This window comes from Protopterus annectens, chromosome 14.part0 (genome assembly GCF_019279795.1).
Source record: "Protopterus annectens isolate FY-2018-M chromosome 14.part0, PAN1.0, whole genome shotgun sequence".
NCBI lineage: Eukaryota > Metazoa > Chordata > Ceratodontiformes > Protopteridae > Protopterus > Protopterus annectens.
Genome location: NC_056748.1, coordinates 534,451,622 through 534,477,247, shown reverse-complemented (window position 1 = coordinate 534,477,247; position 25,626 = coordinate 534,451,622). Strand labels below are relative to the sequence as shown.

At 42.3% G+C, this 25,626-nt stretch overlaps 1 protein-coding gene across 1 annotated transcript in view; it reads left to right on the top strand.

Annotated features, from left to right (window-relative positions):
* Window positions 1–25,626, top strand: part of BMS1 (BMS1 ribosome biogenesis factor) — a gene marked incomplete in the record, with an annotated part of 1,196,647 nt that overhangs the window by 305,072 nt on the left and 865,949 nt on the right. Inside the window, 1 exon segment of the mRNA XM_044056283.1 lies at window positions 13,998–14,140. Coding sequence (XP_043912218.1) covers window positions 13,998–14,140 — 143 coding nt within the window.

The following is a 25,626-nucleotide window of genomic DNA, read 5'->3' as shown; positions in this document are numbered from 1 at the left end:
ATAGATAAGGAAATTGCAAAATGTCAAGTAATGCTGCTGAAATTTAATAATAAAACAAACTTTAGTGTTAAATCAATTACTAGATAGTTTAAAGATATAAATATAAATGTACTTGGGAAGGAAAAGAACTAAAATATTTAGGAATACAAATCTATCAAGCTGTAAGATTTTAATAATTTTGAAAAAAATAATTGAAATGTTACTTATTAAAAAATGTAATGTTTTTTTTTTATTTTTGAGGATGTTAGCACTTATCAAAATGATTATATTACCCAATATTTTATATATGTGTACATATTGCACTTAATAGCTTTAATACCAAACAAAAGACGTTTAAAGAAAATAGAAAAATGTTAACTTCATTCTTATGGTATCCTAAAAAGCTGAGACTTGCATATAGAAAACATATCCCTGATGTTAAATCTTTTATTCTTGCCAAATTTAACTGAGTTATACCCTGGATAGACTCAACTTACACTTGTCAATGGAAAACCATTCAGTAGCAGATTATATTAAATTCTTAAGTTTATCAAATACGACTCTGCATATATGAAATCATGTCTTAAAACAGGTAAGAAATATGATGTTAAATAGTCCTATCTTACCTTCATTCTTTACATATGGGATCGGAGCTGATCCTCTGCTCCAACTCGGCCTATTTCCAAGCTGGAAGACTTCTGGTTGGCTCGTGGCTAGGTAGGTATCCCATGGTGCACCAGTACAATCCTTAGATCTTGTTTGCCACGTCGACGAGTTTGGTTGTGCTTCTCTTTGGCTCTGGCTAAGTGTTTGCATATTTTCCATTTTTATCAAAGTTTTCTTGACTGTTTAGTTTAGAATAGTTCAATATAGTTAAAATCTGTTGCTGTTTGTAGTATTCGGTTAGCATAGTTGTTAAAGTTGTTCTTTTCTATTTGCACCATTTGGTGCAGTTTTTGGCCTTGGCCTTTATTTTCTTTCTTGGTATCCTGTGGGTTTTCTATTTAGATTAGCATAGGCGCCTTTTGCGCACTAGTATTCTGTGTAGAATTTGGTGGTTTTTCAATCGCTATTTAGATTTTATTAGCTTCTTGTTAGCATCGTTTTTGCTAATATTAACAGAACTACATTCTGTTTGTTATTTGTGTTCTTGTTTTCTACTGTTCAGTTGAGTGTGATATTCTTACCTTTATAACTGTTGGGTCTGTTTAAGTTAGAAGACCCTATCCCTTCCTTGCCCGGGTTAGGCCCATTTAAATTAGAGGACCTAATCCTTGTGGGTATCCTTTCCTTTCTGCAGAGGTAGGCCCATTTAAATTAGAGGACCTAGTCCTCCTCCTCCTCTTCTGTGTGCGTGTGTTATACTGATATTCAGAATGTCTAAAGAGTAAGGAGCATAAGCCATCCGGCTTCAAGAAATGTGTTAAATGCTCCCAAAAGATGTCTTTAACGGATGGTCACAGTAACTGTGTTTACTGCTTAGGGGCCATCCATCTACAGGAGACCTGTTTATTTTGTCATGCATTTAGTCCTAGGGTGTTGCAGGAAAGGAAGAACAAGTTGATTCTAAAAGGTCTTCTTAAACCTTCCTTCGAGGAAGATTTGTCAAGCTCCTCATCATCCTCTAAATCTACCAAAGAAAAGTCAAAATCTGCCAAAAGGCCCTCCCTGGCACCAGCTCGTGTCTCGGAGCCACCTCTTAAAGTTGCAAAAATTGTCTCATCTGCTCCACAGACCTTGGAGCCGATTGAGAGTGGCATTGTTGTTGCAGGGTAGGTTCCAAGTTTTTTGGAGCTGACCGCTGAGACTCTTGAGACTACTTCTCAGAGCCTGTCTGTGGACCCTCTACCGGTCTCCTTGTTAGTGAAGTCTCCTGTACCTTCAAGATCTCAATCTCCTACTATGTCATCCAGGTCTTCCAGGAGTTTATCAGAAGAAGATGTGGAGAAGGTAGTGCTGAGACTTTTGAAGTCGTCTGCTTTGCCTAAATTGTTGTTGGCTCCGACCCAGTCGGCTCCGGAGCCACTCAAGCACGTTCAACCCTCTGTGTTCATTCATCCTCCGAGCCATGCTGGTCTTTCGGAGCTGGAGTGCTTGGTACCAGTGGTGCAGCCTTCGGTTCCAGCTCTCATTGTGGCTATTTCGGAGCCGAGTTCTGCTCTGACACTTTCGGTGCTGTCCATAGTGTCCAGGGGTCGAAGCTGTCCGGTCGGCCCCGACAGGGATGCTTGGAACCGAACTTCTTCGGTTCAGAGTCTTCCTCTCGGCTTGTCGGTGAGGGTGAGTTCAGACCCTGCATCTATCTCGGAGCCGATGGCTCTTGCGCCGACGGCATCCTCAGTCTCCTCTGAGCCGGAGAGGTTGGCTTTCGAGATGATGAGTGTGCTGTCCTAACAGTCAGCTCCTACCAGAGGTATCAGCACTCTTCCTCCATAGCACCTACTTCTGTCTCAGCTCCTACTCCCTCCAGCGGCATCAGAGACCCCCAGCTTCAGGAGCTACCGGCGGGTGGCCCTCACTCTTCCGAGACCTCCCCGGAATGTCCTTCCAAGGAGCCCCAACGGAAGAGGACTTATAAGAGGAAGCATGTCGACTCCCAGGATGAGTCTTTGGCATCTGACACTGACCTCAAGGAGTCGGAAGTGTCCCCCAAGTTGTCCTCTGATGTCTCCTTCGTAGACATTCTGGAGATCCTTAAACAGAGGTGTGGCTGGCCCATTGTCACCCCTTCTGATGAGGAGTCTGTGTACCTGAAGGCTTTCGGGTCTCAACCTTCTGCCTCTTGGGTGTCTCCACCTTTCGACCAACTGATGGATTTAGTTAGTTAAAAGGTGTGGGATACTCCTGATGCAGTGGAGACCAAACAAGTTCCTTTCTTCCCCTCCAGGAAAGTACTTTTTATCTAAAGGTGTGCCTGTAGATGCTATGGTGGTGGCGGCAGCCACTAAGAAGGAGTTGGCCGAGACTTCTTCTGTTAATCCCCCGAATAAGGAGTTTCGAACGATGGACAGATATGGGAAGCATATCTTTTCTTCAGTGGCATTTACCCTTAGATCGCTGAATTACCTTACTCACTTTACGAGGCTCCAGAGAGATCTCCTTAAAGAGTTAGGAGATTCTATACAAGGTACATGTACTGAGGGAATCCCTGACAAGGTTTCTGCCCAGTTGTCCACCTTGACCTCTATCATTAACTCCTCCATGCGGCTTATTTTGTATGCGGCCGATGGAGCGAGTAGAGCAGCGGGTTCAGGAATTTCCCTGAGGCATCATTCCTGGATGCGTTTGTGTAACTTTGCGGAACCATTTAAGTCTACCTTTACCAATGCCCCATTCGACAGTTCCTCATTGTTTGGATCTAAGGTAAAGGACCCTCTTACCCGGTGCGGGCAAGAAGGAAAAACACTCTTCTGCTGTGGAAGTATGTTTTACTGTTCCCTCTAGACTGTACCCTAAGGGTCAGAGGGGAGGTAAAATGTGGTTCAAGATGTCCCAGAGGTTTCTCCAGGAGGCACAGGGTGACTCCTCCTTCAGAGAAAGAGGAGGAGGAGGAAATGGTAGACGTCACCCTAGAGGCAGTTGTGGTCCGCAAAACCAGGGAGGTCACGATTCCTTTTGGGGCCGACCTTACCATCGATCCTGATGTGGGGCCCGACTGTGCTTCTCTGGGGCCGGTCGGGGGTCACATTTCTTTGTATCCAGAAGCCTGGCTAAGTATCACTCAACACAAGTGGGTACAAAGAATTATTACCAGAGGTTATGTAATACCCTTTTCTCTTCCACCTTTTGTTCCCAAGAATATCCCAGATGTTCCACCCAATCATAGGGATCAGGCAACTGTGGAGGTCAACAAGTTGCTGTCAAAAAGGGTCAGCCAAACCGTCCCAGCGGACCAACTAGAATCTGGAACTTACTCCAGATTCCTTTTAGTACCAAAATGTACAGGGGACTGGAGGCCCATTCTGGACCTCAGCGGATTGAACAAATCAGTAAAGAAGGACAAATTCCGGATGGTAACACTGCAGCCTATACTCCTGTTAGGGAAAGGCAATTGGATGTGCTCAATAGATCTCCAAGATGCTTACTACCACATAAAAATGGACAGGGCGTCAAGGAGTCCTCTACTCTTCCGGCTGGGAGCCAGTCACTTCCAGTTCCGTGTTCTGCCCTTTGGTCTCACCACAACCCCAGGGTGTTCATCAAATGTATGGCAGTAGTGACAGCTCACCCGAGACGTCGATGATTCCAGGTGTTTCTGTATCTGGACGACTAGCTCCTGACTGCCCCCACCAGGCATCTACTTCTTCAGAGCAGGAACAATACTATTCAGCTTTGTGCCCAACTGGGAATCTCTATAAGTTGTGAAAAATCTGCGTTATTGCCCTCTAAATCTGTGATTTTTATAGGTGCAGAGATGGACACCATAAACATGGTGGTTCATCTTCCTGCCGAAAGGGCACAAAACCTGGTGCATCAAATTCAGCTTCTTCTCCCCTTGCGAAGGGTCAAAGCCAAGATTGTTCTGCAGCTCCTTGGGACCATGGCTTCCACCATACTATTAGTGCCACTGGCCAGGTTACACATGAGAATTCTTCAGTGGCTCCTGTCATCCCAATGGTCCTTTCAGCACCTTCCATTATCCCATCACATTCTACTGACAGAATCTTGCAAGAAGGACCTCCTTTGGTGGACATTACTCAGTCAACTGACCACGGGCGCTTCAATTGTTCCTCGCCAACCTGTTGCCACTGTGACATAAGGACAGGGTGTCCCTTCGTACTATAACCCTTCCTTTGTCCCCAAGGTCTGGTCCCATGCCACTTTGAATCAGTCCATAGAACTTCCAGTTTTCTTTCCGAATCACTCCAATGCAGCTGAGTACAGGTTTCACCAACTGGATGTCCATAGACAATTACGTTTTTATTTGCACCAGACTAAAGACATTAGAAAATCGGATCAATTATTCATTTCCTTTTCCGAATCCAGGTTGGGCTTACCAGTTTCCAAAGTGACTCTCTCTAACTGGATTTCTAGCTGTATAGCTTATGTTTATAGTTCTGAGGATAAACCTTTACCCTTTAAAATCAAGGCTCATTCTACCAGATCTCAATCTACCTCTGCAGCCTTTCAAGCCAGGGTTCCACTTGACAATATTTGTGCAGCTGCTACGTGGGCTACCCCTCAAACTTTTATTACTCATTACAAATTGGGTTTAACCTCCAGGGGTAGAGCATCTTTTGGTTCCACAGTACTCAGGAGTATTTTTCCTTGAGCCACCCAAGGATAAGGTGCTAGGGACGCTGTCCCATATGTAACGAATGAAGGTGAGATAGGACTACTTAACATAAAGAAGTTATGTACTTACCATAATGTTCCATGTTAGTAGTCCATCTCAACCTTCATTCTTTCGAACATGCCCTCCTACCCCCATCCTGGAAGTACCTGGAGACAGAAAAATACTTATTTCCTTATTTATGGAGACGTTTTAGTATTGGCTTCTTCTGTAGGCTGTTATTACTTCTTGTAGTCAGCAGCAAACAGGATCTGGGGATTGTACTGGTGCACCATGGAATACCTACTTAGCCGCGAGCCAACCAGAAGTCTTCCAGCTTGTAAATAGACCGAGTCAGAGCCGAGGACCGGCTCCGATCCCATATGTAAAGAATGAAGGGTGGGATGGACTACTAACATGAAACGTTATGGTAAGTACATAACTTCTTTTTTTTAAAACTCCATTATTATCAGAATGGAAATTTTTGTGCTTTCCCAGTGCACACACCACTAGATTTAAGGAAACTCAGAACAATGATAAAAAAAATTTACTAAAAAGGAATGGATTAGTAATGTGGTATGATTTGCTTTGAAAAAGGAAAAGCTAAATGGCTAGAATATTTAATTAAATATCATAAGTTGAATGAAACTGTTAACCAGTTAGTATTATCCATGAGTAAGATTAAATACATTTGCCAATGAGTGAAAAGGAATAGAACACTATTCCCCCATTATATGAATATATGAATGTTGTCTATTTATTTATTTACATTTGTTTACCGGGAAATTCTGACTGGATGCATGTCCTTTTTCAGCGGATGCCCGGGGAGAAAAGCTCCACATCATGTACATGATAAATAGAGATACAAAGTTGCAGCAGTCGTAAACAACATTACAGGTTGTTGGCTTTAATACAATAACAAGATATTGAATATATACATTATATACAGTAAATGTTGCAAGTTAAGATAGTTTCTTGTCGTTTACAATATTAGTAACAAAGTTGTCAGACAAGATTTTAAAGTATGTAAAGACAACTAGCTAATTCTGACTGTGGTTAGTAGTGGTGGTAGTATAGTTGGGTTAAGAGTCTAGGTGGGGGGGGAGGTAAGGGTGGGGGTGTTAGTCTGGATTAGAACAAGGTCAAAGGTAAATTGATCTACAAAGAAAACTAGTCCAAGTTACACAAGTTAATTTTAAATAATTTTGATGCAAAATTCTGGAACTTTTTAGATAGTGTATTGAGTGACTCTCACTAGTTGGTAAGAATAAAACTTTGTTACTTAAATCAATTATTCAAACTTCACATTTATACTGGGAATTTTTTATGTGGAAATGTATATAATAGGATGTTTGTTACTCCCTTTAAAATCTCTTTCGTTGAGTAAAATGACTTCAGTCTGTTGGAGATGTAGTAAAGATGTAAAAGCTGATTGGATGCTTGGACACACATTTTTGTGGATTGTGAAGAGGTAAGCAAGTTTTTTTAAGGGTTTTGGTCTGATAATTGTTTAACTAGATCAGCAATACTAATAAATATTATACTTTCTGTATCTGTAAAAGCCAAACAACAACAACAAAAAAGATGTGTGTGCGCGTGTGTATGTGTTAAATTTAACAGCAGTACTGTGTAATACTGAAAGTGATGTGAATAACATCTATAAATCATTTAGTGACTGGAATAGCTTTGAAATACCAAGACTCTTAATGTGTTAATTGTATAAGATTACCTTGATGATTCCAAAACATTGTATAACAGTATGTGATTTTGAATTTTTTCCTTTCTGTGTATACATTGTAAATATGTCAAATTGATAAATGTTTTCTTAAAAGAAAAAAAAACCTTCTGTTATGCTTGGTTTTCTTTTTGATTTCCCTTTTCTAGCAGCTGTGTTTTTGGCAGACAGTAAGATTAAACTTGGTAAGACCTTACTGGGTATTTGAAATATGAATCTTGTGTCTGAACTCAAAAGAATTCTTTCCTTAGTTGGTCTTGTTTGTTCCTCCAACATTTACATCAGTGTTGTCTCTAGGGAATTTTTAAAAATTGCAAACTTGTTGCATTCTCAAAAAACAAGCTCCCTGTTACCTCTGTTTTCCCTATAATATCCTATACTATGCCTGACAGAACATTCTCTGAAGTGTACTTGGGATATAAAAATACTTATGCAGATACTTCCTTCCAGAAATCCTAAACCTTCTGGACATTGTTGCATACTTGGGCACCCTATATATTTCTTCCTATTTTTATTTTGTATTTACATTTCTTTTCCCAATCTTTTCTGATCTTGTCTGATTGATTCATATAGTTTGCATGCATTAGTTTATATGCCCTACTAATTATCTGTTTTTTAACATTATCTTTCATTCTAGATTCAGTCAAAAACTTTACCCAGAGCAATTTTTTTCGCTTAGCACTTTCCTGTCCCTTTTGCCTATATTTTTGTGCATGTCCTTAATAGGGAAGGCAACCCCTAACTTGCAATTCAAACTACTACTTGGCCTCATCTCACTATTAACTTCTCCATTTCAAATTATTTGTTCCCAATACCTTTGTTCCTTTTCTGATTTCCTCCAGTAATTCTCAGCACCTTCATTTCTCTCTACTGTATGTCTACTTGCAGATATCACTGTTGGTAAAATCTTTCTCCATTTCTGTGCTGGTTTATTCATAGAAGTTTTATTCCCATGTTATGAATATAATATTCTCTTTGACTGTCACTATTTCCTTGAGGACTTAAATCCAAAATACTTGTGTCTATTGTTCTTTCAAACTCCTGCCCTGCTTCTCCAGTCTCCTTTCCATTTTGGTTTGTCGTCCTGCTCAAGTTATGTATATGAGCCTTAAGTGCTTGGCTTTAAAGTACCCATTCAAATCCATTAATCTTAAACCACCCTGTTTTCTGGGAAGAATCAACTTGTCCTACTTAACTGTTTTCTTCCCTTCCCAAATAAATCCGTACACCTCTTTGTTCATAGGTTCATACTAGGCTATCTGCCCTAAGGCATTTATAAGCCTAGCCAGAGTGTGTTTAGCTTTCACCACCCATTTTAAATTAATTTTGCTATGCCCTTTTTCGAGGTTAGTATACTGTGCCTCTGTCTAACAGTGACACAGAAGTGATACCCGGGGTAAACCTATGATCCCCCATCCACTCATAAAGATTACTCTTGAAGAGAGTCAATGAGGGACTCTGCCTAACCTGGACTGGGATTTTATTCCAGAGTGAAGGGAACCTCTGTGTTATGAATCTGTCCCTCCAGCATGTCCTATTTATTTCAGTGCTGAGGTTCAAGTCTCTCGAGCGTGTAGCTCGATGGGATTTGGATTTTCTGAGGTGCAGCATGTCCATTAATTCCGGGGTGGACATGGCTTTATACGTCAGGCACAGATCGCCTCTGAGCAGGTGGTATGCCACTGAGTAGAGCTGGAGTTTCTTTAACTGGGCAGCATATGGCATCTGTTTGAGCCCTTTGATCCTCTTGGTGAGGTACTTTTGGGGTCTTTCCAGTTGCTGCAGGTGTCTGGTAAGGTACATCCCAAAAGGGGCATTGTACTCAATTATGGGCCTGATGAGGGATGAGTAAAGAGGCACGATGACCTCCCCTAATCTAAATGTGAATCCCTTCATGATTAGGTGGGCTATGTAAAATGTTTTTCTAACCACTTTGGCCACGTAGTTGCTATCAGCTTGGGTCCCTAATTACTTCTTCCGTACTTAATGGATTACCACTTATGTGGTAATTTGTGGGCACTTTGTTTTTGCCAAAGGGGATGACTATACACTTTGTGGCGTTTAGCTTGAGGCCATGGCTCTGGCACCAGTTGTCTGTTTCTATGAGGCCCTTTTGTAGGATGCTTGTGTCTGCTGGAGAGTCTATTATAGCGCCCAGTTTCCAGTCATCTGCGAACTTGGTCAGCCACAGTCCTTCCGTGTTGGCCTGTACCTCCGAGAAATATATACCGAACAGGAGAGGTCCCAGGACTGAGCCTTGTGGGACGCCACTTGTAACGGGTTTGGAGTCTGACATGGCTCCAGCAATTCGAACCATGTGGGTTCTGTCCTTCAGCCAGTTTGCAATCCATCTAGTGACATAGGGGTTTATATTTAAGCTGGTGAGCTTATCTATAATGCCTGAGTGGGGTATTGTATTGAAGGCTTTTGCGATGTCCAGGTAGGCTGTGTGGACCACCTTCCCCTCGTCAATGGCCTTGGTGACTGTTTCAAAGAAATCGACCAGGTTTAAGAGGCAGGATCTGCCCTTAACAAAGCTGAACTGGGTAGGATCCAGTGTCTGTAGGTCCCCAATATCTTTTTTTATGAGGTCCATGATGATCCTTTCCATAGCTTTGCAGACCAAGCTAGTCAGGCTTATGGGGCGATAGTTTCCAGGATCCGTTGAGGCACCACCTTTGTGGATAGGGACCACTGTTGCTGTACGCCACTCTTTGGGTACATATCCTGTGGCAAGGCTGAGATTGAACAGTAGTTTTATGTTTGGGTTTAGCTCTTCTTGGAGTTCATGTAGGACGCAGCCCGGGACACCGTCTGGTCCCATTGATGCTGTGTTTTTTGCTTTGGAGAGGGCAGCTCTTACCTGAGCATCTGAGATGTCAGGGGGGCAGCACTCTGCTGGGATAGATATTTGCCCTTTTGGTGGTGGGGGGGGAGTTTGCGCTGAACCTGTCAGCTAGGATGTTGGCAATGTCTGTGGGTTCGGTGTATTTTTTGTCATTTTGGACTAATTCTGAGCAGATCTGGGAATTCCCACCCAGGTTCCTAACATGACTAAAGAAAGCCTTGTGATTATCCTTAGTGTCCTGTGCAATTTTTCTCTCGAAGCTGGCGTTAGACGATTTTATGAGTGCCCGTAGTTTTTTGCTAACACTGATCAGAGATGCCTTCCCTTTTTGGGATTTTGCTCTATCATGTAGTAGCTTCCTCCTTCTATTGTATAGTTTGTTTATGGCTGGGGTCCACCAGACAGGACGTCTGCCTTTGGAGGATTGGGTCTTGGTTTTATTTGGGATTGCATGATCCATGCATTCCTGAAGGTGTTCATAGAATGCGTTTATAAAGGATTCTGCGGTCTGGGCTGTATTTTCCACAGGCCCGGGGGCTTTGAAGGATTCCACCTTGGTTTTGAGGAGTGTGAAATTTGCTTTAGAGAAGTTTTTCACTGTGGTTTTCTGGGCAGGGGTGGGGTCGGGATGTGAATATCCAGTGAGATTAGTTTATGGTCTGATCTTACCAGTGAGGGATACACTTCTGGTCTGGAGCATAGAGTCCCCATGTTGGTGATGATCAGGTCCAGTATGTTTTCCCCTCTTGTGGGAGTGGTAACAAGTTGTTCCATAGCATTTGAGTTTATAAATTCTAGGAACCTTTGGGTTAGGGTGTTGGAGCTAGAGTAATGCTCCCAGTCTGTGTTTGGGTAGTTGAAGTCGCCCAATATAATGGTGTTTGGAGAGACCTTCATATTTTCCAGTGTTCTCAGGAAGGCCGAGTGGGGTTCCTGGGTTTGGAAGGGTGGTCTGTAGCAGGCTATAAACTGGAGGGCAGTTTTACCCACTGTTAGTTGCACATGGATAGTCTCTGATGCTTCGTGCTGTGCCACCAACCTGGAGGTGTGGGAATCTTTGACGAATATTGATACTCCCCCCTCCTTTTCTGGTTTGGTCCAAGTTTTGGGGCCGAAAAGCATGGTATGAGGTATAACCTGGTAGTGCTGGGGTGCTCTCGGGAGCCTTGAACCAGGTTTCTGTTACTGCACAGATATCGATGTTCTCCATGCTAAGTAGAGTTTCGAGTGAATGCATCTTGAGGTTTAGACTTCTGGCGTTGAGTAGCATTTACTCTTAGTTTCTTATCCCTTGTGATACCTATGGAGGTGGGTTTGTCTTTTGAGCCTTGCCTAAAAAAGGCACTATGGGAGTAGCAAGAGCCTTTGCCAATATCCGAAAGCCCAGTGGTGACCGGTGCAAGCCGTCCCTAGCGAAGCATCGTGGCCTGTCGAGCATGTCATCCCAGGCTGACAGGCATTGAATCCCCTTTGAATGACAGCAATACTTAAGCCAATTGTTGAAATTGATCATCTTGTCTTCATATTGTGGCATCATTCTTGGCGAGGGTGAGATGCTACTCAAGGTCAGGGTCATACCGGCCTGGGCCACATGCTCAGAGAGCTCCTCTATGTCTCTTTTCATGTAGTCCAGGGAGGTACGTCTCAGGCCATTCACACCAGCATGGACAATGACTAAGTCATATTTGTACTTGCCTTGGAGTGACCTAAGTGCTTGTGTTATGTGGCGGATCCTAGCACCCGACAGGCAGCTCACCGTGACCTTCTCCTTGTTCAGCCTGGTGAGCGGGACGTCAGTGTGCCTGACGATAGTCACCTATTACAAGTGTATCAGGTGTGTTGTTTAGCGTTAAGGGCTGTGACTGTTCGGCACACTGGCTTTGTGAGCTATGTGTTGCACGTGTTTTGTTTTGGGGTAGCGGTTGCTTGGGTGTCTGCTTTGGAGGTCTCTGCTGCTTAGGCAGATTTTTATTTAGAGCCTCCGAGTATGTTTTTTGTGGGTTTGTGTTTGGTTTGCTGTCGTGGTAGGTCTATGTGAGACTGGAATTGTAGTGAGTGTAGTTTCCTTTTCCTCCTGACAGGTTTTGCCAGTACTGAGTTGAGAGAGCTTAGCCTCCAGTTTGGCTATATGGTTGCATTTCTCACATGTGTTGGAATTTGTTGGGAGGAGGAGAGGGTTGTCTGTGTACATGAGGCAGTTGTAACATTGCCTCAAGATTCCCAGATTCACCAGCTGGACCGGAGAGGAGATTGACAACTGACCTTTGGATATGCTAGAATAGTATTGGGAATTCCTTTATAATTGAAAAAAAAGGGCCAATGGGGAACAAGGTACTCGAGGGGAGTTTGTGAGGGTGTAGTGCTTTTAATTTTTTAGTGCTGACTTATATAATTGCTTTAGTGAGCAAGTGCCAGGTAACTTAAATGCAATGTGTTACAGGTAACTTAAATGCAAAAATGACAAACAGTAACTTTCTTTCAAGTGAAACAAGGAAATAAGTACAGTAAGCAATGCAGATGTCACTAGGGATCCACAGAAGCGCTGAAAAGCCGTGTTTTAGGTGGAATTAGAGTTTCAGGGAAATAGCAAGCATACAAACAAAGCTAGATTCAGCAGGCCTGGATCTAGTCTATGCTACAGCAAACAAGGTGTACCAATTTAGTAAGAAACAGTTCAGATATGCAGGCACTATAAGCCTTTAACCAGACATTCCCAGCTCAGAAGGGCAGAGTCCAGCCTCTCCTCCCACAAGAGTGCAGACCACGAACCTTCTTAATATAAAATAACTGGCCTGAAGCCCAAGTGCTTAAACCAGAACTAATACACTTTTAGAATAACAGACACTGAGCCCTCAATCAGCAGTTCCCAACTTAGAAGGATGTAAGCTACCTGTCCTGCCACCACAGTGCAGGCCACAAACCTTCCTAATGTAAAACAACTGGTCTGAGCCCAAGTGCTTAATCCAAAAGACCTAGAATGGTAGCTACACTTTAATCAGGTTACTACCAAGCAGTAATAAATACAATTGAATACTTTAAAGAATGCCTGGATTAGTGCTCAAGTTATACAAACAAAGCTAGATTCAGCAGGCCTGGATCTAGTCTATGCTACAGCAAACAAGGTGTACCAATTTAGTAAGAAGCAGTACAAATATGCAGGCACTATAAGCCTTTAACCAGAAATTCCCAGCTCACAAGGGCAGAGTCCAGCCTCTCCTCCCACAAGAGTGCAGACCACGAACCCTCTTAATGTAAAATAACTGGCCTGAAGCCCAAGTGCTTAAACCAGAATTAATACACTTTTAAAATAAACACTGAGCCCTCAATCAGCAGTTCCCAACTTAGAAGGATGTAAGCTACCTGTCCTGCCACTACAGTGCAGAGCATAAACCTTCTTAATGTAAAACAACTGGTCTGAAGCCCAAGTGCTTAAACTAAAAGGCTTAGAGTGAGTTACACCAAGCAGTAATAAATACAATTGAGTACTTTTAAGATGACGCAAAAGCAAAATAAAGTAGTTTGTCATCTACCATTTTTCTTTTGCTTGGTTAAAAAATGTCTGACCTGTATAAAAGACTCAAAGGGACGTGAAGCATTTTCATTGCTTATCTTACTATCCATATCCATAATCAAGAGCTTCCATTTTTTACTTGTATTATCTTCTGTTGGTCTTTCCACATATCCTTAGCTGCCATAACAAAAACATTTTTAATTCATGCAACAAAGTACTTAATATTACTTCCCTGTAAATGTAGGTATTGCTGAACCAGTTCATATGTGGGTGCATAGCTTACTGCTGCAGCTTTAATTTTATTCTCATTTATTTTATGTCCTGAAAGCAGCTAGGTTTACTCTTCATTAAAAATATCATAACTTCCACAAATGTTAATTCATGGGGAAACTTGAAAGTGCACAAATTTTCTGTTTCTATCTCTGCTGCTGCTTAGAAAAAAATGTTTGGTGCGATGCTTGATATTGTAGTTTTGGTGTATTTCTAAAAACAGTGGTGGTGCTTCACTGCTTTTTTTCTTGACTGTGTCTAAGTTCCTGATTCTGCCATAAAATGCTTTATCTAGACGAGTGAACTTTGCTTCTTTACAGTTAGTCTTTGTGACATTATAGTGCAATTTTGAAGTGATACATAATTTGTTGTAATTTTTTAGGGTGCCAAACTTTTTTATCTTTCTGGGATGGTTTACGGAGAATATCAAAAGCAGGAAATTCGGAACCTTGGTCGTTTTATCTCTGTGATGAAGTTTCGGCCACTTATCTGGCAAACATCTCATCCTTATATCTTGGCAGACAGGTACCATTCTTATTTTTATAACAAGTTCATTTATGGATCACACTTTGTTTGGCAACATGGGTTCACGTGTTAATAATAAAAATTGCACGAACATTTTCCAGTATTGGCTTCATGCTACGTACATTTTCCTCATGACTTCAGTATTATTCTTTACATCATGTCATCTTTTTTTAGTATATACCATCCCTTCCACGTCACACAAAGTCTTGATCTCAGATGTGCCATTTATTTTTGTACACTTCACTTTCTCCCTCCTTTAAAGATCCCACCTCCATCTGTTTAATTTATTTAACAGTGTTCAGTAAATCCTTTAAAGTTGGTTTAGTCTTTGTCCATTTTCTTGTTATTGCTTTTATGGCTGCCAGCAGAATTTATAGGTTCATAGGTTCATACTAGGCTATCTGCCCAAGGGCATTTATAAGCCTAGCCCATAGTTATGTGGCTTTCGCCACCCCTTTAGTTTGAATAAAAAGTATGCCTATCATTTTGCTGTGCCTCTGTCAAGCAGTGACACTGAAGTAATCCCTGGGGTATATCTGCAATCTCCCATCCATTGGTCAAGATTCCTCTTGAACAAGGCCAGAGAGGTGCTCTGCCTCACATGTACCGGGATTTTGTTCCACAGCATAGGGAGTCTCTGGGTGATGAATCTGTCCCTCCAGCACGTTCTATTTATAACCGTGTCAAGGTTTAAGTCTCCCGCCCTTTTGGTTCTGAGGGATCTAGATTTTTTGAGGTAAGCATATTCATCAAATCTGGGTTTGACATGGCCTTATATGTCAGGCACAGGTCACCTCTGAGCAAGCGGTATGAGACTGAATAGAGCTGGAGTTCTTTCAGTCGGGCAGCATAAGACATATTTTTGAGACCCTTTATCCTTTTGGTGAGGAACTTTTGGGGCCTTTCAAGCTGCAGCAGGTGTCTGGTCAGATACATTCCGAACGGGGCATTGTACTCAATCATAGGTCTAATGAGTGATGAGTACAGGGGACGATGACCTCCCTTGATCTAGATGTGAATCCCTTCATGATCAGTTGGGCGATATAGAAGGTTTTCCTAACTACTTTAGCAACATGAGTGTCAAACGAAAGGCTACTGTCAACCTGGGTCCCCAGATCCCTGATGACTTTTTCTGTGCTCAGTGGATTGCCACCTATATGGTAGCTAGGGGTAACCTTGTTTTTCCCGAAGGGTATGACTATGCATTTTTTGGTGTTTAACTTCAGGCCATGGCTCTGGCACCAGTTATCCGTTTCTGTGAGGCCCTTCTGGAGGATATCTGTGTCAGATGTGTTTTCGACTATGGCCCAGTTTGCAGTCATCTGCAAACTTTGTCAGCCATAACCCTCCTGTGTTTGCTTGTACTTCAGAAAAGTAGATGCCGAACAAGAGTGGACCCAGGACTGAGCCCTGTGGGACACCACTTGTGATAGGCTTTGAGTCTGACATGGCTCCAGCAACTCTGACCCTGTGGGTTCTGTCACTTAGCCAGTTTGCAACCCATCTTGTGATGTATGGGTTTACATTCAAGCTGATGAGTTTTTCGATGATACCTGAGTGGGGTATTGTGTCGAAGGCCTTTGCCAGGTCGAGGTAGGCTGTATGGACTGCCTTTCCTCATCAATGGCCTTGGTGACTGTCTCGAAAAAGTCAACCAAGTTTAAGAGGCAGGATCTGCCTTTGACAAAGCCAAACTGGGTTGGATCCAAAGTCTGCAAGTTCCCTATGTCTTTATTTATGAGTTCCATTATGATCCTCTCCATGGCTTTGCAGATAAGGCTTGTCAAGCTAATGGGGCGGTAATTTCTGGGGTCTGTGGAGGCACCGCCCTTATGAAGTGGGACCACAGTCGCGTCGCCACTCCTTGGCGTATCCTGAGGTGAGGCTAAGATTAAACAGCTGTCCTAACTGTGGGTTTAATTCCTCGTTGAGTTAAGTGAAGCACACAGCCGGGGACACCATCCGGTCCCATGGATGCTGTGTTTTTTGCCTTAGTGAGGGCAGTTCTCACCTGGGCGTTGGAGATGTTTGGGGGGCTACAATCCTCTGGAATAGATATCTCTCCTTTTGGGAGTTTGCACTGAACCTGTCAGCCAGTATGTTGGCAATGTGTGTAGGTTCAGTAATTTTCACATCATTTTGAACTAATTCTGAGCATATCTGGGAGTTTCCTCCTAGGTTTCTAACATAGCTAAAGAAGGCCCTATGATTCTCTTTAGAGAAAAAAAAATTTAACTTAATAAAGCCTTACGATTTCTTGGTACTAACCACCAGCTTGAGAGCATAATCTCCTTCATTAGTACTTCCGAAGATGTATGTTCTCATTTTCTTTTCCCTTCCCCATCACATCTCCAGTGCATACATTACACTTGGGAAAGGTCTTTTGAAGTGTTCAATGTATAAGAATACCTGTCCAAACATTTACATGAAGATATCCTAAACTGTTTGTCACATACTTGGATGCCTTACAAATTTCTTCTAATTCTTCTTTCATCATTTACTTATTCTCATATTCTAGTCTTGTCTATTACTTTGTTTTTTTGTAGTTATGCAAAATTGTATATGTCCTGTTTATTTATCATTTTCTTACTTTTTATAAATTCATCTGTTTTGGCTACACTGGAAACTCCACCAGGACTGGTCTGTCACTTACTCCTCTCTTCCGCAATTGTCTGTACTCTGTCAGTCATATACTTGCTTGGCTTCCTTCCACTCTATTATTAACCATCCCTATGTACTTGGTCCTAGTACCATGGTTCTTTAGCCTATTTCCTCCAGTTACTTCAGTCTACCTCGTGTTTTAGTTGTGCACTCTTACTATTGTACGTCTGTATTGATAGAATCTCTTGGTGGCCTTAAAATATCCCTTCAAATGTGGTATTTATAATCTCCTAGCTCCATAAAGAGAATCTGCTTATCGCATTTAACCTTTGCCCTTTTCAGCTACTAGGTAAACTTCAGTTCCTTATAGTTATCCACAAATTATCATATGGGTGATAAAAATATGCCTAGCCTGCACATATAACCAAAAGAACTATAAAGGTTATCACTGTCTTTATCTTACTATCCAAATCTGTGATCATAACGATTCAGCCTTATATTTTTTAATTACTTTCTGCTAATCTTCCATATGTTTGTCACTAACATGACAGACACTATTTAACCCATATCCCAAGTATTTAATTATGTTATGTCATTCTGCTCTGTTCTGTGCTTGTGGATACTGTTAAATGGACTCATGTTTATACACATTTACCTCTGTTGCCTTCATTTTATCTTAATTTCTTTTGTTCATAGGTTCATAGGTTCATACTAGGCTATCTGCCCAAGGGCATTTATAAGCCTAGCCCATAGTTATGTGGCTTTCGCCACCCCTTTAGTTTGAATAAAAACTATGCCTATCATTTTGCTGTGCCTCTGTCAAGCAGTGACACTGAAGTAATCCCTGGGGTATATCTGCAATCTCCCATCCATTGGTCAAGATTCCTCTTGAACAAGGCCAGAGAGGTGCTCTGCCTCACATGTACCGGGATTTTGTTCCACAGCATAGGGAGTCTCTGGGTGATGAATCTGTCCCTCCAGCACGTTCTATTTATAACCGTGTCAAGGTTTAAGTCTCCCGCCCTTGTGGTTCTGAGGGATCTAGATTTTTGAGGTGAAGCATATTCATCAAATCTGGGTTTGACATGGCCTTATATGTCAGGCACAGGTCACCTCTGAGCAAGCGGTATGAGACTGAATAGAGCTGGAGTTCTTTCAGTCGGGCAGCATAAGACATATTTTGAGACCCTTTATCCTTTTGGTGAGGAACTTTTGGGGCCTTTCAAGCTGCAGCAGGTGTCTGGTCAGATACATTCGAACGGGCATTGTACTCAATCATAGGTCTAATGAGTGATGAGTACAGGGGACGATGACCTCCCTTGATCTAGATGTGAATCCCTTCATGATCAGGTGGGTGATATAGAAGGTTTTCCTAACTACTTTAGCAACATGAGTGTCAAGCGAAGGCTACTGTCAACCTGGGTCCCCAGATCTCTGATGACTTTTTCTGTGCTCAGTGGATTGCCACCTATATGGTAGCTAGGGGTAACCTTGTTTTTCCCGAAGGGTATGACTATGCATTTTTGGCGTTTAACTTCAGGCCATGGCTCTGGCACCAGTTATCCGTTTCTGTGAGGCCCTTCTGGAGGATATCTGTGTCAGATGTGTTTTCGACTATGGCCAGTTTGCAGTCATCTGCAAACTTTGTCAGCCATAACCCTCCTGTGTTTGCTTGTACTTCAGAAAAGTAGATGCCGAACAAGAGTGGACTCAGGACTGAGCCCTGTGGGACACCACTTGTGACAGGCTTTGAGTCTGACATGGCTCCAGCAACTCTGACCCTGTGGGTTCTGTCACTTAGCCAGTTTGCAACCCATCTTGTGATGTATGGGTTTACATTCAAGCTGATGAGTTTTTCGATGATACCTGAGTGGGGTATTGTGTTGAAGGCCTTTGCCAGGTCGAGGTAGGCTGTATGGACTGCCTTTCCTCATCAATGGCCTTGGTGACTGTCTCGAAAAAGTCAACCAAGTTTAAGAGGCAGGATCTGCCTTTGACAAAGCCAAACTGGGTTGGATCCAAAGTCTGCAAGTTCCCTATGTCTTTATTTATGAGTTCCATTATGATCCTCTCCATGGCTTTGCAGATAAGGCTTGTCAAGCTAATGGGGCGGTAATTTCCAGGGTCTGTAGAGGCACCGCACTTATGAAGTGGGACCACAGTCGCTGTGCGCCACTCCTTGGGTACGTATCCTGAGGTGAGGCTAAGATTAAACAGCTGTTCTAACTGTGGGTTTAATTCCTCGTTGAGTTAAGTGAAGCACACAGCCGGGACACCATCCGTCCCATGGATGCTGTGTTTTTGCCTTAGTGAGGCAGTTCTCACCTGGGCGTTGGAGATGTTTGGGGGCTACAATCCTCTGGAATAGATATCTCTCCTTTGGGGAGGGGAAGTTTGCACTGAACCTGTCAGCCAGTATGTTGGCAATGTGTGTAGGTTCAGTAATTTTCACATCATTTTGAACTAATTCTGAGCATATCTGGGAGTTTCCTCCTAGGTTTCTAACATAGCTAAAGAAGGCCTTATGATTCTCTTTAGAGTCCTTGGCGATTTTTCTCTCAAAATTTGCCTTGGATGATTTTATGAGAGCTCTTAGTTTTTTACTTATAATGATCAAGGGTGTCTTACCTTTCAAGGATTTTGCTCTATCTTGTAGTAGCTTCCTCCTTTTGTTGTAGAGCCAGCACTTGTACTAGGCAACTGGTATGCACAAATTTATACAACATTAGCTTACAGTATACAATAAATATTATATTGTAATAATGTAAACATTTAGTATCAACAGGAGTATAACCTAAAAAAGTTACCAGCTGAAAACTATGTTGTATCTAGAAAATGTCTGAAACTATTTCACACTATTCGACTGCAACAGGACGTGCTGCTGTGGGTCTGTCAAATTCAATATAAAGCCATTTGTAAACAAAGCTATTCTCGGTTGTTTTTCACACCAGTTGTAGCCCTGGATTTTGAGAGTCCTTTCTTGCTAAAGAAGCCAAATGTAAGACAAGTAGGGGAAAGAAGACATCTTTCCTGTAACTACTTATATCTGCTGCATTTTGAAGTTGATATTACACTAGTTGTCAAAACAAGTAATGGATATAAGTGTCTCATTCATTCATTCATTCATTCATTCATTCATTCACTCATTTTAATTTATTTATTTTTGTATGTATACTCTTATTTATTTTTCATTTCCCATATGTATGGTAACTGGGTTGGTACTTTGGTCCTGAAGACTCTTATTAGGCACGGCCGTGGCCAAGGAGTCAAAAGTACACAACAGTGCCAGCACTTGTACTAGGCAACTGGTATGCACAAATTTATACAACATTAGCTTACAGTATACAATAAATATTATATTGTAATAATGTAAACATTTAGTATCAACAGGAGTATAACCTAAAAAAGTTACCAGCTGAAAACTATGTTGGCAGTGGACTGCAGATCAAAGAAAGGTGAAGCCAAAACATACAGAAAGAAAGGAAGAAAGAAGACTTTAGAAAAGAACAAAAAATGTAGCTATAGTCTTTTAGTTTAGACATGAAAGTAATACGTAATTTTTCAGAATTTCCAATTGAGGGCAGAGGATTGTAATAATCTTGGCTTGTAGATCATGAAAGACTCTCGTACTACTCCAAGCTTGTTAAAGAAATCACATTGAGCTGTTTTAAATAAATTACATTTTATCAGATGTATAAAACAGTTCACAACTTTTTGTATCCCTGACTTTCTCAGGCAACAAGTGCCATGTAGAAGACATAATAATTTCTCCAAGTCATTAAGGTTTCTCCCTTACATTTGGTCACAAAACATTGTTTATTTTCCCCATCATACTGACAAGATTGTGGCTGAGTTGACAGGGGATTTACCGCTAAACCTGTTTTCATTTTTGTGGTGGTGTTGTTGTTAGGGGGATCCTTGGGATTTTGGTGTTGCTGTATGTACCCAAAGTTGTTATAAATGTCATTCAAATATGAGGAAATTGTTAGAAACACAGCACAGTAAAATTCCTGTTAGTAGAATATTATTGAACCCAGTCTACAAGTGTCACTTCCTGCTTTCTAATAACTGGAAACCTTGGGTGGGTGCCAATCTTGAGGTGACTAACTTCGCTCCCAACCACACAAGCACTCCTGGAGAGCTCACTTTGGGAGGATTCCTTCTAACTGTGCCAGAGTTGGTATTGTTAGTAAGACAGAATATATTTTGGAGGAAAGACTAATTTGCATTTTAGATAAAGTAACCTCAGTAATGTTAGTCTGCATGAGCTTACAGTGAAGAAAGCCTGTCAAATAACTGGGTGTCATGTAAAGTGGACAGAGTTCAATGCTATAGACTACCTGGACATCATGCTCTTAAAAAATTAAGGATAGCTGTGTTAGAAGGTTAAGGTAGTCTGGAAAAATTGGCTGGAGCATAGGATGCAGTGTTTGTGTGTGGTTGTAGAAGATGATGCATCACATGGGGTCTGTTCTTAGATGTTCTTCGTGTTTCACTGTTGCAGTCATTACATTTGGGTAATCTGCTGGCAGGTTGCCCTCAGTCAGCCTGATTAACAAAGTCTTGGGTCCTGCGTCGGTTGCTGTCCCTTCTTCCATGATGTCAGGTCATCAGGGGGATAAAACATGCAGCCGATGCCATTACATCAGTCTTTCTTGCCGCACGGTGCCCGAAGCAGAAGCAGTTCGCAAGTGCCGGTCGGCCAACTCCTGAAATTTTAGTTTTTGAGTTTCAGAACCGAAGTCTTCAACTAAAAGCTAAGTACCCCATTGGGGAAACTTTTGCTTGCTCCTTACCAATGTCAGTAAAAGTTAATAATTGCATTACTTGTGGGAAGCAAATGCCTCATAAGGATTTTCATTTGTACTGTATTCCTTGCCTAGGCCCTGACCACAACGTACCTTGCTGTCGGTTTTGTGCTAAATTTAATCAACGCACTATTAAACGTCGGTATATTTTTGATTCTAAATATTTTGGCTCATGATTTAATTATCCAGAAATGTCGTCGGTTAGCAATCTGACTACAGGAATAACTAAAAAACGCAAAGAAAAAGAGAGAGAGAGACCGTCGCGGTCCAAAACTGACAACGCTTCTCCTAAGCCAGTAGCCAGTTCGCCGGTACTCAGTGAGGCGCTTTTGCAGCCCCTGATACCCACCATTTCTGATTTGCAGGCCTCTACTGAGACCCATTCGGAGTCTGGTGTGCCACGAGATGCTTCAGTTATGGAACCCGCGGATGTCTCTACCTTAGATGTGTCCGGAGCCGCTGTGCAGGCACCGGCTTCTGAAGGTGTTTTCAGGCCTACAGATTTGTATGCTAGACCGACGCTATCTTCAAAACTAAGGCCAAAATCTAAATCTATGTCAAAAAACGACACCTGGGCCACATGTGCAGGCCCCTATGCCTAAAAACAAATTATCAAAATGGCTGAAGATTTAATTACTCTGATCAGGGGTAGCCAACCCCCTCCTTCTAAGAGGCCTAAGCAAGACATTGATTATGAATCTTCTGAACAGGATTCTATTTCTTCTGACTCTTCTAATGAACAGGATTTGTCTGTACCTACTTATGAGGACTCTGATGCAGAAGATTCCATTCCTTCTGCTTCACCACCTGAGGATTTTTCTTTTGGGGAGACTTTACATACCTTAAGGGAACTTTTCCACTGGGAAAGTCAGGATTTCTCTAAATCTAAAAAGAGACTAAGGGATTTTCTTCTTCTTCCTCAGCATAGGCCTTTGGCTATATCTCCTGTTCTAGACATTGTTGTTGATGTTTTTTCAGAATCAAGTATGGCTCCTGATTCTCTGCCTCCGGCTCCTTGTAAGCCAGACAGATACTACAGGGTTCCTGACTCCCACAAATTCCTTTTCAAAAATCCTATTGCAGATCCTGAAACCATTTCTCAGGGTCCCAAGGACATTAAGGCCTCTACTGCTAAAAATCCTACCCCTTCTGATAGAGATTCCAGGGAGCTGGATAGATGGGGTAAGAAGGTTTACACTTCTGCAACCGTGGCAATCAGGGCTTTAAACTGTCAATTTCATATGCTTAAATATCAACAGCATATCATGGGACTGCTTAAACAGAAAATGATAATTTCTGACTGTGTGGAAAAGAAAGATTTATAGGATTTATTGCATTCAGCTGAATAAGTTGGAAAACATACTTTGCAATGTGGTTTTGATTCTTTGGAGGCCTCTTGCAGGGCTGCAGTAACTGGGCCTTGTGTTAAGAAGGCATGCTTGGCTCAGAGAGCAAACTCTGCCTGAGCATGTCAAAGCAAAATTGTTGGATGCTCCTTTGCAACAGGACAGTCTCTTTAATAAGGCTGAAGAAGTTAAAAAAGATCAAAGACAAAGCTAAATCTATGCAAACTGTGAAAGATTTCTTACAAGTGCAACCTCCAAGATTTAGTAGGCATTGGCCTACTAAGAACTGGTCCTTTCCAGTTTCTTCGAGAGCCACTCAAGCCAAACCCAGACGTTCCAAAGGCTCCAGGTTTCAGTCACAAGGGACTTTTAGAACAAAGCAATGGGGTGCCTCCACCTCCAAATCTGGAAACAACAAGGCATCTACCTATGGTAAACAGTCTCAATGACTTCCCTCTACAATTACCAAGCACTTACCTCTTAGCAACCCCTTTGGGGGGGGGGGAAACTGGCACTTCATGTAAGAAACTGGCAACTTATAACCCAGGACAAATGGGTTTTAAATATAGTATCCCAGGGATACAGATTTCATTTCCACACATTGCCAATCCCAAACGGATGGCCAGACCTGCCCCCAAATCGGTGCGCCAGAGGCCCAGAAACAAGTACTGGCTTTCATGAACATGGGGGCTATTCAGTCAGTACTAGAAGAAAAAAAGGGACAAGGTTTCTATTCAAGATTTTTCCTGGTACCCAGAAAAGACAAATCATGGCGTCCAATTCTGAACTTATCTACTCTAAACACATTTCAGGACATTCCAAAATTCAAGATGCTGACTCTTCAACAGTTATTTCCTATGCTAGGCAAAGATGCCTGGTTGGTAACTCTGGACTTAAAAGAGGCTTACCTGCATATCCCAATCAGGGAATCTTGCAGAAGATACCTCAGCTTCAAAGCAGGCTACTTGCATTACCAGTTCTCTGCACTGCCGTTTGGCTTATCTACTGCGCCCAGGGTCTTCACAAAGTGCCTGGCTCCAGTAATTGCATTTTGCAGACAAAGAAATATTCAGATATATCCATACCTGGACGATTGTCTAATTCAGGCAGAAAACCGACATTCTTCTAAAACATCTGGCGTTTGTAAAAAGGGTTCTAACTTGCCTAGGGTACACCATAAACGAAAATAAATCACAGCTGGTACCCTCTCAAAAAATTACATTCCTGGGTGCAAGCTTGAATACAACTGCCCAGATGGCTTACCTTACACCAGAAAAGCAAATTCATTTGGTAACTTACTTCAAACAGGTGGCCACAAAAACCCTGCTATCTGCAAGACAAATTCTGCAAGCCTTGGGGTTCATGGCCTCCTGCATTCTTCTAATTCCATATGCAAGACTGCATATGAGGAAACTTCAGTGGTACTTAAAAAGTTTATGGAGTCAACATTGTCACAGCCTGGAAACAATGATTCCTATCATACCTTGCCTGTAACTAGAGTTCCTATGGTGGGCAGAGGCCTGCCACCAAAACAAGGGACTGCCATTCACTCCACCCCCTGCTGCCCAAATCCTAACAGACGCATCAGACTATGCTTGGGGGGCTCATCTGGCAGGGAAGTGCATTCAGGGCAAATGGAGCCCAAATCAAATGCACCTTCATATCAATCAGAAAGAGATGCTAGCTGTACAGAATGCACAGACAGTCTTCAAAAACTACCTTCATCCAGGACAATTAATGATAAAGACAGACTACGCCACAGTTATGTGGTACATAAACAAGCAGGGCGGTACACATTCCTACCCCCTTTGCAGACTAGCCATGGCATTGTGGAACACTGCCTTGACCTACCAAATACAACTACAAGCTCACTTCCTGCCAGGAAAGCTGAGTACTCTGGCAGACGAACTAAGCAGAAATCTCATGGACCCACACAAATAGAAACTGGAACCACGGATTTTCAACATGTTGACACGCAAATGGGAGTCCAGACATAGATCTTTTTGCCTTACCCCAGAGCTATCAGTTGGACAAATTCCGCACAAGAACAAAAGCCTGGAAAGTGGATGCTCTGTCATTCAGCTGGAAAAACCTATCAGTTTATGCCTTTCCCCCTCTGCCTCTGCTTTCCAAAGTTCTACTAAAAGTCAAACAGGACAAACCAAAAATGATTCTGATTGCTCCAGACTGGCCTCGCCAACACTGGTACTGACTCCTGCGCAATGTGTCACACCTTCCACCGTGGCACCTGCCTCAGACACCTTACTTACTGTCTCAGCAGAACAACCAAATTCTGCACACTCCGCTCCAAACTTTGAATCTTGCAGTGTGGCTAATCACATAAATTCACCCTTAGCATCCCTCAGCAAACCTGTGATGGTTGTCATTTTGGAGGCGAGAAGGCCTAGTACTAGAAAGTCTTATGCTGACAAATGGAAAAGGTTCTGTGCCTGGAATCAATCTCAAGGAATAAGCACAGCAGTGCCCAACATTCCTCAGATTTTGCAATACTTAACTGAGATGCTTCACAAGGGCCTGTCCTTTTCATCCATAAAAATCCACGCCTCAGCCATTTCAGCTCATTACAAAACAGAACCTCCCCTCCTCCTCATCCTCTGCTAAAGCAGCATCTCAGAGGGGCCAAAAACTTAAGACCACCAAGGAGAGCTCCACCCCCTGCCTGGGACCTCAATTTTGTATTGGAAAAACTCGTTCTCCCTCCTTTCGAGCC